The sequence below is a fragment of the Antechinus flavipes genome, chromosome 5 (assembly GCF_016432865.1).
Source record: "Antechinus flavipes isolate AdamAnt ecotype Samford, QLD, Australia chromosome 5, AdamAnt_v2, whole genome shotgun sequence".
NCBI lineage: Eukaryota > Metazoa > Chordata > Mammalia > Dasyuromorphia > Dasyuridae > Antechinus > Antechinus flavipes.
Window position 1 is genome coordinate 69,441,848 of NC_067402.1, and position 14,298 is coordinate 69,456,145.

At 33.8% G+C, this 14,298-nt stretch overlaps 1 protein-coding gene across 13 annotated transcripts in view; it reads right to left on the bottom strand.

The window, feature by feature from the left end:
- Positions 1-14,298, bottom strand: part of PARD3 (par-3 family cell polarity regulator) — a 666,346-nt gene that overhangs the window by 157,899 nt on the left and 494,149 nt on the right. For all 13 annotated transcript variants that reach the window (XM_052000522.1, XM_052000517.1, XM_052000520.1 and 10 more), the window contains one exon: positions 12,497-12,754. In XM_052000522.1, the coding sequence (XP_051856482.1) occupies positions 12,497-12,754 (258 nt within the window). The remainder of the gene's footprint in view (positions 1-12,496; positions 12,755-14,298) is intronic.

Below are 14,298 nucleotides of genomic sequence, written 5' to 3' on the forward strand. Positions count from 1 at the left end.
AAAAGCAACCAAACCTAATGACCTGAATTTTTTCATAGAGGCCATATACTGTATCTATTTCATGCTGGTCTATTATCTCTCCATTTACAGGAAGCCCAGACCAGTTCAGACTATGGATTTCTGAATATTTCATGGGATTTGGTCTTCCATGATGAAAGAAAGGAAAATAAGAAAAGTTAGAAATACACTTCCCACTTATTTCTTTCCATGATCTACATGTAGGCTAATTCATAATATTATAAATTACCTTGACTAAGTTAAGATTTACACAGGGCTAGTGGCAAAGTCTTCCATTGCAAAATTACATGTACTAATTTAAACCTGTTAGACTTGAAATTGAACACTTAAATGTGAAAATTTGTGTGCAAATGTGCATGTGCGTGCACGTGCACACACACACACACACACACACCACACACACACACACTTTCATATCTTATGAAATTTAGTCTTATAAATGACCACTTACCCAAGGAAAAGTGATAGTTTACCTAAGGATGTAGTGACAAATGTAAATTTTATTTAACTATTTTTATGCCATCCATGAACTGGGTGTTCTAATAATATTTTTGGTACATGTATGGATTGGATAATCCTAAATAAAAACACCAAGATCACTTTAAAAAAAAAAAAAAAACTTATTCAGCTTTTCATCTTGCTGGATTGCCTTCTCCACTCCCAATTTACTACCTCTCCACTTAATTCTGTATAAAAAGCCTAGGAAGCATCCATTAGAATTGAAGAAAAAAAGAAGCAGAGTTAAAACAGTGCTTTACAACTAGTCCTCAAGAGTATTACATTATATAATCAGGTCCTAGGTACATATTTAGACCAAGAGAGGCAGAAGAGAACAGGGATTAGCAGTTCATAACAGAAAGACCCTAACACTTCCTTCACGATGAAACAGCTCTTGACTTTCAGAATCAGCCCTTAACATTTGTTTTTCTCAATGTGAAAGTCCCCTTAAACTTTCTTAGCAGAGCACAGCCCTGGAAACTGAAATGTGTTTGTTGCTTTTCTGACGTGTGATTCATTTGGTGGGGTGTATTTTTAGGTTATGATAGTCAACAAATTCAGAAATGGTAGTGGTTTTCCTTCTGAACTGAATTGTGATTCATGCATAATACACATCACATATTTTTGCTTCTTGGAATGTTCCCTCCAACTCCCACTACCAGCCCCCATGGCTTTGGAGTTGAGGACTAAAACACGAAATGAGAACTGTTCTTTTTTTTTTTAAATTGAAGACTTAAGTGTAAAAACAAAATGAAACAAAACTTTTCTCTACTGATTTGGATAACAGAGGGACAGGAAGGTGATGCAGGGGATTGAATGATATATCTAGGGTCCCTGAACCTGGAGAACTATTGTGAAGATCAAATGAAATAATAATTGTAAAGTACTGAGCACAGTACCTGGCACATAGTAAGTTCTGTATTAATGTAATGAAAAAAATAACAGAAAATTATAGAACAATTATTAATAGAATACATTTTATATAATAAACTGATAACATATATCATGTTAAAGTATTATCATAAATATTACACAAATATATCAAATTATACTGTTATAGAATAGCACGTCATATTATATTATGTATAGTAAAAGGTAAATGCTTAATAAATGGTTGTTGAATTTGATTTTGAACTTAAGTGGATTTAACAAGCAAATTAAAAGTAAAAATAAGATTGCAGAGGCAATTAAAAAAGCTATGGCACTAGAATGATTTATATGGATGGTGTTGTTGCTAACTACAAATAAAATGTGTCAAGTCAATCTTAAAATAAAATCTTATCTGTGTTTCAAAAGATGCCTTCAGGGATTTGTGCGAGGAAACATTTAGCAGAGTTTGAATTACTTGATATACTCAAAAGTAATACAACATATAAAATGGAAAGAGAACCAGAATTCAAATTCCAAGACAATCATATATGGGATATTAGACAAGCCACACTGGGCCTCCCTCAGTTTTCTTACCTGTAAGATGGGAGGATCAGAGAAATCAGATCTCTAAATATATGATCTAACATGGGACCTGGAACATGATAAATGTTTAATAAATATTTGGCCTATCTAAATTATACATGGGTAGCAGAATGCATAAGAAAATAGAGAGAAGTATATGACTGGAAGAGGTAGTCAATGTTCTGTTTTTACTACTATAATACCTCACCTGGAGGTATTGATGTCCAAGACCTCAAGATTCTCTTTCAGTTCTAAGTCTGTGATTCAAAGACAATGTTTATCTGTTGATTCTTTATTGGTAATACCTCTCCCATCTTTACTGTGACCACTTAAAATTGATAGTTATTTTTTATACAGTAAGAATATTACTACAAATAGGATTCCTTGAAGTTTTTTTTCAATTTCCCTCCAAAATACTTTTCACATCACTGTCAGAGGATATCTTATGCAGAAAAGAATCAGAAAGACCTAAGTTCAATTCTAGTCTCAAATACTTAATAGCTGTGGGATCCTGGGCAAGTCACTTATTCTCTTTCTGTTTGTTCCCTCATCTATAAAATGGGGATAATAGTTCCTGCTTCATAGGGTTGTTGTGAAGATCAAATGAGATAATACTTGTCAAAGTGCTTTGCAAACCTTTGAGTCCTATATAAATGCTAGCTATATTATATTATTATCATTCAAAATATCTCGATCATTTCCTATTGCTTATAGAATAAACTTTAAACTTTATGGACAGAAAAAATACTATCTATCACTTTACTTTCCCAGTTTCATCTCATACTATTCTCTTCTATATACTCTGTGTTCCAGTCAAAGTGTACCATTCACCATTTCTAATATGTCCTCCATGCATTTCTTTTTCTATGTTTTTGCTTGTCCCATTTCTTATAATTGAAACAGTCCCCTCCCTCAGTTAAATTCTGTCAACCCCAAAAGTACCTCTTCTAGGAAGCACTTTCTGCTTCTCACATTTGATAGACCTTTATCTTAGACTTCACTTACCATTGGCTTTGTACATCTTTAATGATTTAATAACGTATTATTTTTATATTATGACTATAGATCAAAAAACTCCAAATTGTAGCCTCATACTCAGTAGGTGCTTAATAAGCTAAATGTAAACATATATGTTCACACACACACATACACACTTTTTGTTATCTGTTATTGTTTTGTGCAACTTTTTGTGACCCCTTGAAGCATAGTATGCCATGCCCTTTTATTCTTTATTATCTCCTAACACCTGGTGAAGCTCATATTTGTTGCTTTATGACTCTATCCATTCATTTCTTCTTCTGCCAGTCCTTCTCTTTTTTGCTTTTAATGTTTCACAGCATCGAGGTGTTCTGTCTTCTCATAATGTGGACAAAGCATTTAAGCTTCAGCTTGAGTATTGGTACTTCCACTGAGTTGTATGAATTAATTTCTTTAAATATTAACTAATTTGATGTCCTTAATGTCCAAGGGATCTCAAAATTTTTTTCTACCACACAATTTGAAAATGCCAATTCTGAAGTTCTCAGCTTTCGTTTTATTTCTTAGTTCTACTCTCATAGCCATAGTTGCTACTGGAAAAAAAACAAAACAAAACATAGCTTTATTTATACAGACCTTTAATACCAAGGTGATGTCTCTGCTTTTTAGCAAGCTTTCCAGATTTGCAATAGCTTTCCTTCCAAGGACCAAACATCTTTTAATTTCATGGATGCATCTCTGTCTGTAGTGAACTTTGAGCCTAAGAACATAAAATCTGACCCTACTTCCATTTCTTCTCTATTTGCCAAAAAGTGATGGGATGATCTTTGGAGGTTTTGTGATTAGACTTTTTTTTTTCCTTTGGGGGTTTGATGTTAAACTTCAAGCCTGTTTTTACACTCTCTTCTATCACCCTCATTAAGAGGCTTCTTAACTCTTCATCAGATTGGTATTGTCTGCATATCTAAGACTGCTAATAATTATTTCAATAATCTTATTGAAATGAGTATACTTGTTCCATAATTCGAATATCCTTTGGGCTTGCTCTTTTTTTAGGATTGGGGTGTAAATTGGAAGTTTGCAACCCAGAAGCCACTGATGAGTTTTCAAAATTTGCTGACATATTACATAAAACATGTTAACAGCATTATCTTTTAAGATTTAAGTAGTTCACCTGCAATTCTGCCACTTTCACTAGCCGTATTGTTGGCCATGCTTCCTAAGCTCCATTTGACTTCATTCTCTAAGATATATGGTTCTAGATCATACCATTGTGGTTATTGAGCATGTTAAGAATTTTCCTGTATAGTTCTGTATGTTTTTGTCATCTCTTCTTAATTTCTTCTACTTCTCCTAAGTCTCTACCACATCTTACTTTTGTCATGCCCAGTTTTGCATGCTATCTCTAATTTACTTGAAGAGATCTCTTTCCTTGCTCATTCTGCTATTTTCTATTTCTTTGCTTTGCTCATTTAAGAAAATTTCCTCCTATCTTTTTTGCTATTGTCTGGAATTTTGCATTTAATTTGGTATTATCTTTCCATCTCTGCTTTCTTTTTCCTTTTTTCTTTATTTGTAAAGCTGCATCAATCAGTTATTTTGCTTTCTTGCACTTCTTTTTCCTTGGGATTTTTTGGTTGCTACCTCCTATAAATTATTGTGAACCTCTATCCATAGTTCTTCAGGTATTCTACAACTAGATGTAGTCTCTTAAATCTCTTCATTATCTCCATTTCATATTACAAAGCGATATTGCTTAGATGTCTTTTGGTAAAATAGTATAATGATGTTGTATGCCTGTGAAACTTGGGCAATATACCAATGCCATGCCAGGAAATTGTCTTCCATTTAAATTGTCTTAGGAAGATTCTAAAGATCACCTGACAGGATAAAATACCAGACACTGTCCTTTCTTGAACTAAATTACCAAGTATCTAAACTCTACCGCAAAGAGTGCAACACCAGAGGTCTGACCACATTGTTCAAATGCCAAATGTACACTTTTTCGGAGGACTTAGACAGGGCAAGCACACACAAGGTGGTCAGAAAAAGTGATACAAGTACATCCTCTCTTAAGTACTTTAGACTTGATTTATGACACGGGAGATACTGCCCAGCAGAGCATATCCACATCAGAAAAGTACTGTGCTCTATGAGCAAATCAGAACTGAATTAGCTTATAAGAAATGTAAGACGCACAAAATTAGAGAATTCATCCCAAATGTTTATAGGGAGTGTTTGCATCCAACCTGTAACAGAGCATTCAGAGTTCATATTGCTCTAATCAGCCACAGTGAGACACACTAGATACACACAAGTGACATTGTTACTAGATGTAACTGCGATATTCAGATATGTGTTTTAAAGTTCAGAAGGAATTGATCCCAAATCCAGACAGGGAACTTAACCAAACCATTTTAAAAATTCTAGTTCATCTATCAATCCTAAATCCACTCAATTACTAGGTCAGTCCTTGGGCTACTCCCTGGTTATTCATTCCTTTCTCCAATGTGACTGACCCACTTCTTTTTTTCTATCATACATTTTCTGGAGGATATATGATTTTCTTACATGATTTGTTTCTAAAATTATTACTGGCAATATACTGTGGTGTATCAAATCACTTTTGATTCAGAGGAAAAATAAAATGCATGTAAAATTTGAAAATTGGCACCATTAGGTGAAGTTTAGTGGTAATCCCTAGTTATTTTCTATTCCCTACTGACAAAGCAAGTTCCTTTCTTCACAAGGGCAGGTGTCAGGTCTTATTTTAAAGTGATATTTGTCCCAGGACAACTCTATTATGACTACCACAGAATGTAGTAGTGTATATACACTAGATTTTCAATGACTGCTGAAATGACGGAAGAAATTTATATAAGATGGCAAAAAAAAAAAAAAAAAGACCAAATAGTAATCTAAAACCTAAGATTCAGGTTCAGGGTAAAAAAGGCCCTAATAAACCTGCTACATTTAAAAGGAATGCATTTTGGATTGAACTCTTGGTAAATTTCCCCCAAAAAATAACCTGAAATGCAGTTGGAAATACCCCACAACGGGATTCTACAGAAATCCTCATGAATTTATATTAAAAGCTGTGTTGTGTTCCATCATGAGCCAAGTGCATAAGCAGGAAAAAAAAAAAAATCCAAGACTAGTAAATGCTGATCCAGTTGGTTTATGGATTCACACATCTTCCTTACAACAAATTATTCTTAGACCATTTGAGAAACAGAGGGAAGCAAATAGGACACAATTAAAAAGTTAATAGTCAAAGTAAATTGTACATAAATTAAGATTTTGGTTTCTCAGATAATGATAAGCTAATGAAATGACTACTTTTCATCAAAGGCATGGAGGAAAAACCAAAACCAGAAAAAGCTAGGGCATTTATGTTACACACTTTTGTTTGCTCAATATTTGAAAACCAAAATAGTATTCTTGTATCCCTTGATTTCTACAACACATTTAAACAAGGAACCAATATGAATGATGAGCAAAACAAAATAATTATTGCATATTATTTCTCTAAATAAGTTATATTTTCAGGTAATGCTACTTAATAAAAAAATAATCAAGCAAGAAGTCATTAAAATTGAACTTGATCTTAATCTCGACCTAAAAACCTTTGAAATTCCATCAGCAAGGCTGTTTCACAGTGACATTTGGAATTTCACAGTGAATTTATTTTACCTGTCAAAAAATAAAAAAATCTAACAACTAGAGAATCTATTATTATTACAGATATATCACCTATATATATACACAGCTTCAATATCTCTCATGAACTTCGGTCTTGCTTTATCTGTTCTATTAAATAATTCTATCTGAATGTCACATAGGTTTTTCAAACAATATATCTGAGAAGAAACTCCTCTCTCTTCTCATACCATTCTGTTTCCAAACTTTCTTATTTCTATCGATAGCAACACTGTTCCCACTAGTCACTCTGGTCAGCAACCTTTGAGACATCTTTTACTTTTCCCTCTTGCTCATTCTACTGTATGTTCTTTTCTGCCTTCACCATCCACGCCTGTAAGTTACCATATCTTGTTAATTCTATTCTGACAATATCTCTTGAATCTGTCCTCTTCTTTTCACTCAGTTTTTCCCTGGTTTAAGTTTTAATTATCTCTTACTTGGACTTTTGCAATAACATCCTAATCAGCCTCCAGTCTCTCTCCCTTTCCCATTCATCTTTTATTGAACTTTAAAACACATATCTGAATATCGCAGTTTTCTAATAAAAAATCTACATTGAGTTCATATGGTCTCAAAGATAAATTTGAAGTTCCCTAAAAAACAACGTTCCTTCCATTCCACATTACTCTACCCTCTTCTTGATGCACTATATGTGCAGGCAATCTTTCCCTTATACATGGCATTCCAACTCTCATGTTCATGTCTTTACATAGATGAACCTTCTTATGTGACATACACATTTTCTTTGCCTTTTTCTTATAGGATTCCTCCCTGATCTGAAAAGCATAGCTCAGCTTCCACTTCCTATATACAAGGTCTTTCCTGATTTTTCTACTCATTTATTTTCTCTCCCTCTTCAAATTATTTTGTGTGGACTTCTTAATTACTTATCTGCATACATATTATATTCTCTCACACTGTAAGCTCCTTGAGGAAAAAGGTAGGTTTTATTTTTTACATTTTATTCCTAGCAACATAGAGTCATTGGTTAAGACATATTAGAATAGCACAGAGTTGAATTAACTTGAAATAGCTCAAATTTTAAACTGATAGAAAAAGCTGAGACTAGTGATACTACAATTCCTATAATAATTGTAAACACTCTGATATCCTTTTCTTTGGCTACAATGGAACATGAAGTGTGGGCTATCAATAGTTGGTCCAGAAAAGCAAGGTCTCTGGCAGGTTTCATACCAAGTTGAAAAGACCCCTTGAATGGGGGTCTGTTTTTGTCATCTGAAGATCAATCTAACAGGTCCAGTAAGATTCACTAAAAAATTGCTCATGGCAACTCATAAATGAGGTATAATCATGGTTGTGTTGCAATATGTGAAATTGAAGAGAGTACCAATACTGGTAAAAGCTTATATCTTTTAAAATACTTTCAGTGCATGAACAAGGATTCCCTTTACCATGCATGAGTATGCATACACATACACACACACCAATTCCCAAGGATATTTAAACACATACTATATGCAAGATCTATGCTAGATATGAAGGATATAAATAAGATGAAAGTAACTTCCTTTACTTACCAGGAGCTTGACAGGAACTGAAATCAAATATTTCATATCATTGTAAAGTGTCTTTTTTTTATTCCCATTGGACAAAATCATTCCTTTTTTAGGACTTTTTTTTTTTTACTTCTTAAAAATCTATTTCAAAAGGACTTTATTCTGAGTTTTACTATTTTCAAGTTTTAAACTCATTTCTCAAGTAAAGCAGCAACAAATATTACTAAATAAATAAAACAACATCTAACGTGGCATTTAATGTTTTAGTTAAGAACAGCATATACACAATTCTCTTATAAGATCCTACATTTCAAAGATATTGCCTGTCTTATAACAATTCAACCTAAGACAAAATGAATTTTGTTTTAACCCTACAAGATCATCTTTTGACACAACTGGATTCCAATTTTAATGGGGAAAAGAGCAGTTCACAGAGGTCTCTTCTTTTAAAATGGGCATTTTTCTCTTTTGCTGGTAAAATTGCATGAAAAAAAGCATATGATTATGGTATTTATGTTTCCATTAAGGTATCCTCAGCAAGTTGGATGAGTCTAGCCTACTATTTTCCTGCTATTTGGATTTACAGCAGCACAGTGCCCATTTCAATTCAATTATATTTGAGGATGGTGCACTATTGGTGGCAAATGATTGCATTGTGACAGTCAGCAAATATTTATGAGAACCACTTTTCAATGAGATCTTTTAACTATAGATCCCATTTCTGGGTTACAGAAATATGGATTTTTCAGTCTCTTCATGTAAATTTAAAATCATCAATTAGTCTCCAAAGCATGCTATACTTCCTAATGTAACTATGATCTTCACCTTCCAGAAAAAGAAAAAAAAAAAAAGAATCTCAACGTGTGACCATGCAGATGTGGGAAACTACAGGGGCAACATCCTTACCTTTTCAACAAAAGAATTATTAAAATAGACTTATTAGTTGAATGAATGGTGACTGCCAAGACATAACTTTGGCTAAAATGAAAACTGTAATGGCATACTGTCAACCAATCTCCTCTAAACAAGTACATCTTTTTGCTATAATTTTAACTTTGTTGAGCTCATGGTGGAGAGGGAAAGCTTAATATGGAAATATGTCCTCTCTCCATCTCCTCCTCAACGAACATAATCACTTGATGTGACCTAAATGAACATGATTTGACAATGTTTGAAAAATCTGGCTTCATTATGCTCCTATAACATCAAGACAGGATCATCAAGGACTTTAGGAAAGTGCAAAGTAAAGAACTTTCAATCATTAAAATACAGTTTTGGTTTGACTGATGGAACCTATTTGGGAGGGATGTCTTCCTTCCCTTTTTCCCCCAATTATTTTACTGTCTTCATCACTGACTTTATTTTAACCCAACTGCTGTTCTGTACTATGTTTACATCATAAAAGCAATTTCGAATCTCTCATGATGAATCTGAATAATGACAAGTCCTAATTTCTTTTGAGAACCAGCTCATGGAACTGATATGATTGTATAGAGAATATTTATAGACCAATCTTGCTTGATTGAAGTGGAAGAAGGAAATTGAAGCCTCAAATTTCTATATGCAAGTTGAGAATCAGAGAGAAAACTCTTATTTGGTTCCATTTGATTTCCTTCTTTGGTTTGACATCTGTATTACTGGCCTGACTCTGTATTACACTGAGAATGACACTACATTTGCAAAATAAGGGCTTCATATTGTGGGGTGAGGTAGAGCTCTACTGGTTGAGAAGAATAAAGAAAGATACACTTGATTGACAATTTGGAGACTTAATTTAGAGACTAGTCAAGTTATCAAAAATAAGAACTTTATATATACATACACATACACACATACACCTCTTGAAGGTTTATAAAGTACTTCTTCATAAGGTGGTGTGTTGTACACCCCTTTTTCTCCCCATTGTGTTCTTCCCATTTTATAGAAGGAGATCAAGGATCAAGTTAAATGACTTAACCAAATGAACCTAAGTGATTCTCAAGAGTCACACAGGGAGTTTCAGAATCAGCTCTTGAACTAAATAAGGTGTTTGAATGCCACGACCAGTGACTGTTCTTTCCATTATATATACCAGCTTTAAGGTAAAAAAAAAAAAAAAAAAATGTAAAATGCCAAGGTTGTTGGGGGGGGTGGGGGAAGAAGTCAGGCAGGGATGATTATTTGCCATCCTACAAAAATCTTTATAGCCAGAGAATATTACAGGTGACAGGGATATACTTAAATGCACTGTCTTACCATTTCTATGGAAACCAATGAGAGAATTTAGAGGGGGAGGCATTCACCAGCTGCCAGTGGTTCTGGGAGACAGGGTCAAGTCAGGCTTAAAACTTGAAAGCAACCAAACAATCTTAAGTGGGACAAATTTCACTTATAGTTCTGGTCTTGCTCAATTCCTTCCATCAGTCATTATATCCTGACACTTAAACCTGGTTTCTTCCTCAGCCAGTATCATCATTTTCTGGAATATGCTTTAAAGCCTCCAGTATTGACTCCACTTCTCTGGCTTTTTTCATCTATTCAACCATGTCATCCTGTTCACAGCAGCGAGTGGTGTCTCAATAAGAAGGAAGTTCCTTTGGGCCAAATACTTTTTTTTTTTTTTTCATTTTTGCCTTGCAGAGACAAAGTACTTAGCACCTAAAACTGATGTGCAGTTAAATCCTTAAAAAATGCTGAATTGACTTGCACTACCTTTGCCTGCACTGGAATTTTCCCATTATGAACAGCCTCTCTCCACTGAGAAGAAAGGGGATCAGTCCCAATGACAATCCTAAATAGGTCTGCATGGACTAATACAAGTCTATTTCCCAGAATAGTGCTTACCTTTATAATTGGGTTTCTTGAACAAGCTGAAAATAAAGCTTCTTATATAATCAATGTGTACTTGGGAGATAAAAATATAAAATCTGGTCATTTCCCAGTTTCCTCTAAAAGTGTTCACTTTACTCAAAGAATGCCAATCCTTTCTTCCAAGGAAACATTTTGATCTGATATTTGTAGAATTGAAATGTTATCTTTAGTCCTATGTTGCTGTTCCTACAAACAAGTGCATAACAAACCAAATTGTTTGTTTTTTTGATTTTCCTTGAAAACTATTTTCTTCACATCTGCCATAGGTAACAGAAAAGTGAGCCAGCTGAATGATCATACCAACTTATTACACAAGAAGTTGTCAATCTTTACATGTTATCTTTGTGACACAATCAATGACAATGTGTTTAAGTATATTAAAGACACAAAACAGAGGAGTATATTAAAGTCAAAATAGAGAATAAACTGAAATTCTTCTGTTAGCTTAAGGGTTGGTAAGTTTTGTTTTGTTTTGTTTTGTTTTTTTTCTTTTGAGAGCTTTTTTTATATAACTATATATTTAAATGTTTCTTTCTGGGTGTGCCAGAGGGTTAGCTACAGCAGTTTCCAAAGTTAATTAACAATAGCTAGAAGCAGCTGACTAAAACACAGGTGATATGTGTAACAAGTAGTGATTAAATGCAACTTTCCAAGGTAGAATAAGGAATTTCACTTTGTTAGTTTTGAGTGCCAAGGCATATTTAAAGTTCAAAGACAATCTCACATATAAAGTTATCATTATAAAAAATGAGTGATAGCTTCAGTAAATTGTCCATAATGATGGCAATCATCCTTTAAGTAACAAGAAATAAAAACTGCTCTTCCAGGGACTACCACACTGGTGAAGGAATGAATATACAAAGGCAAGGCATTCTATTTTAAAAAATGATCTATTTAAAAAGGAAAAGAAATATGTAGCCACTGTGCTTCATATTGAAATGCTACCCAAGGCTTAGAGTCTACCATGCTGTATTATCACCTGCAGTTTAAAAGTAAATTGTCTTGCACTTTTTAGTTATCAATTCCTACAGAGCAAAATCATGTTACATTAACAAATGTAGCACCTAATAAGATGTGAAACAAGTAGTACCATTTTTCTGATTTCTTAACTAATTGCTCCAAACAGAATTCAAAGTTATTCCTTCCTCCTAACAATAAAATGAAATACCTGATAAGCAGATTAGCAATTATTATGTTGGGTTTTATTAGAGTGATAAACTAAAAGTTGGCTCTCAAGTCCAAAACCATTTTAAGAATAAAATGAAATATATGTGAATCATTAGAAAAGTCATCAAAACATGTGCTGCTCATTCCATTAAGATGATTTGTATGAACTCGGTATTATTTCTGACTCAAAGGCTTTTTAAAAGCCATTAATAAAATGCAGGTCTGTTTAGATTTGATGAACAATCAACCCCCCTAACAAAAAATAGAGGAAACTGGAATTTTCAGCCAGATATTGATTGATATCTGGTGCCTACCTGTCTACTGATGAAGGTTTGGAATTTCGTGGCTTCTTTACTTGGGCATATAAAGCATCCGTGTTTTGTCCTTCTCTGGGGCTCTGGGGCCTGGCATTGAAAGTCATTGCCCCACTGTTCATAGAGGTTTCATAGGAAGACAGTCCAGCATATGATGAGTCACCTTCCCCACCAAGAGTCCGATTAAAATCATGGATTTCAGCATAGTCACGCTCTCTAGCTTGTCTTTCTCGAAATTCTCGAGTTTTGGCCTGAATCCTGTAAAATGAAAACAAAGATGGAATCATATAAAACTTCTCTCTTGTCTGGTATAGATTTAGCTATTTACATTATTGCTCTCTCCCTTCCCCAAAAGATCCTGTATAAATTACTTTAGTTCAGGTAGTCAGGAGAAAATATTTTGGAATGAATATAATTATCTGTAAGTTTGTCTATCATGATAATGTCTAATATATTGATGGCCAACCTGAGAATGGTCGTGTTAGACTTCTAATTCCTATGACCCCACTATATTCACAATTCAAACTTTAAGGGTAGAAAAATTACTAATGAAGTGAACCAGGGCATCTGTTTGGCATTCATCTATGAGCTTTAAGTAGTAAAGAATTATTAAAACTAGTGTTACAAATGAACATATAATTCAAATGAACACATAATTCACAATTTGTTGCTATATACTAACCATGATAAATTAGTTATGAATATCCATTATAATATATAGTTTAAACATGAGTCTACATCATAAATTCTTTATTAACAGCAGAAGAAGCCCTTTGTTGAATTATGCACGAAGTACCTATTTGCTTTTTTATGCAGTGTTTAAAGAACTGGGCAACCTCTTAGTTAAGGTCAGAAAAGGTATGTGTCTATTTTCAAAAAACTATCTTGTCTTACAAAAAGGGAAATATTTTAGGCTAGTATATGTAAATGTTTGGCTGGGTTTTTAAAAATAGGCTAGTGTGGTATTTAACATTCTAGTTTGATGCAAAGTTATCTTCATATTGAAATGTTTTTTGAATAATTTGTGTCCCTAATTCAACTCAAATATTAGAATGTTGTTGATCACTAACAAGAAATGTTGTCATTTGTCATAGATATACACATGTTATATATACATGTAAAAATTATGAGAGTCAACATTAAGGAAAGGATAGCAGTCTGGCAACAGGAGCCACAAAATTTTGGTTCAAGGTATGCTGCTGAAACAAAAACATATAATAGGTTTGCAGCTTGAAGGGATTTTAAAGGCAAATGAATCCAATCCCATCATTTTACTTATTAGTAAACTGAGGCAAGATGATTTGACCAGAATCCACAACAAGTAAGTGTCTGAGGAGGGATTTTAATTTGGGTTTCCCAGACTCCAAATTCACCATTCTATTTTTTATGCTATGTTAATTTATGACCCCAGGCAAGTCCATTAACTCTGAAGTGTTTTAGATAGCTTTCTAGAACAAGAAGTTACAAATGACTTTGCAAGTGGCTCCTGGATGAAATCACAGATCTGGATAGACAGACAGATACTGTCTCATTGTCTCCCTCTCTCCCCCCTCCTTCTCTCCCTCTACCTCTCCATCTGCCCCTCTCCTCCCCTTCCCTCTGTCTCACACACACATATACACACACACTGATGTGCCTATCATTTAAAAATATATACAAATGAAATTTTAAAAGTTTTTTTTTGATAAGCTCTCTTTTACAATGATTTTAATGCAGTTTCCCTTGATTTTTCAAACAATGAAAAAAAGGCATATGATTAAAGATAAAATTACTGGTGGTGGCACAGAATCCACAGAAGCAAG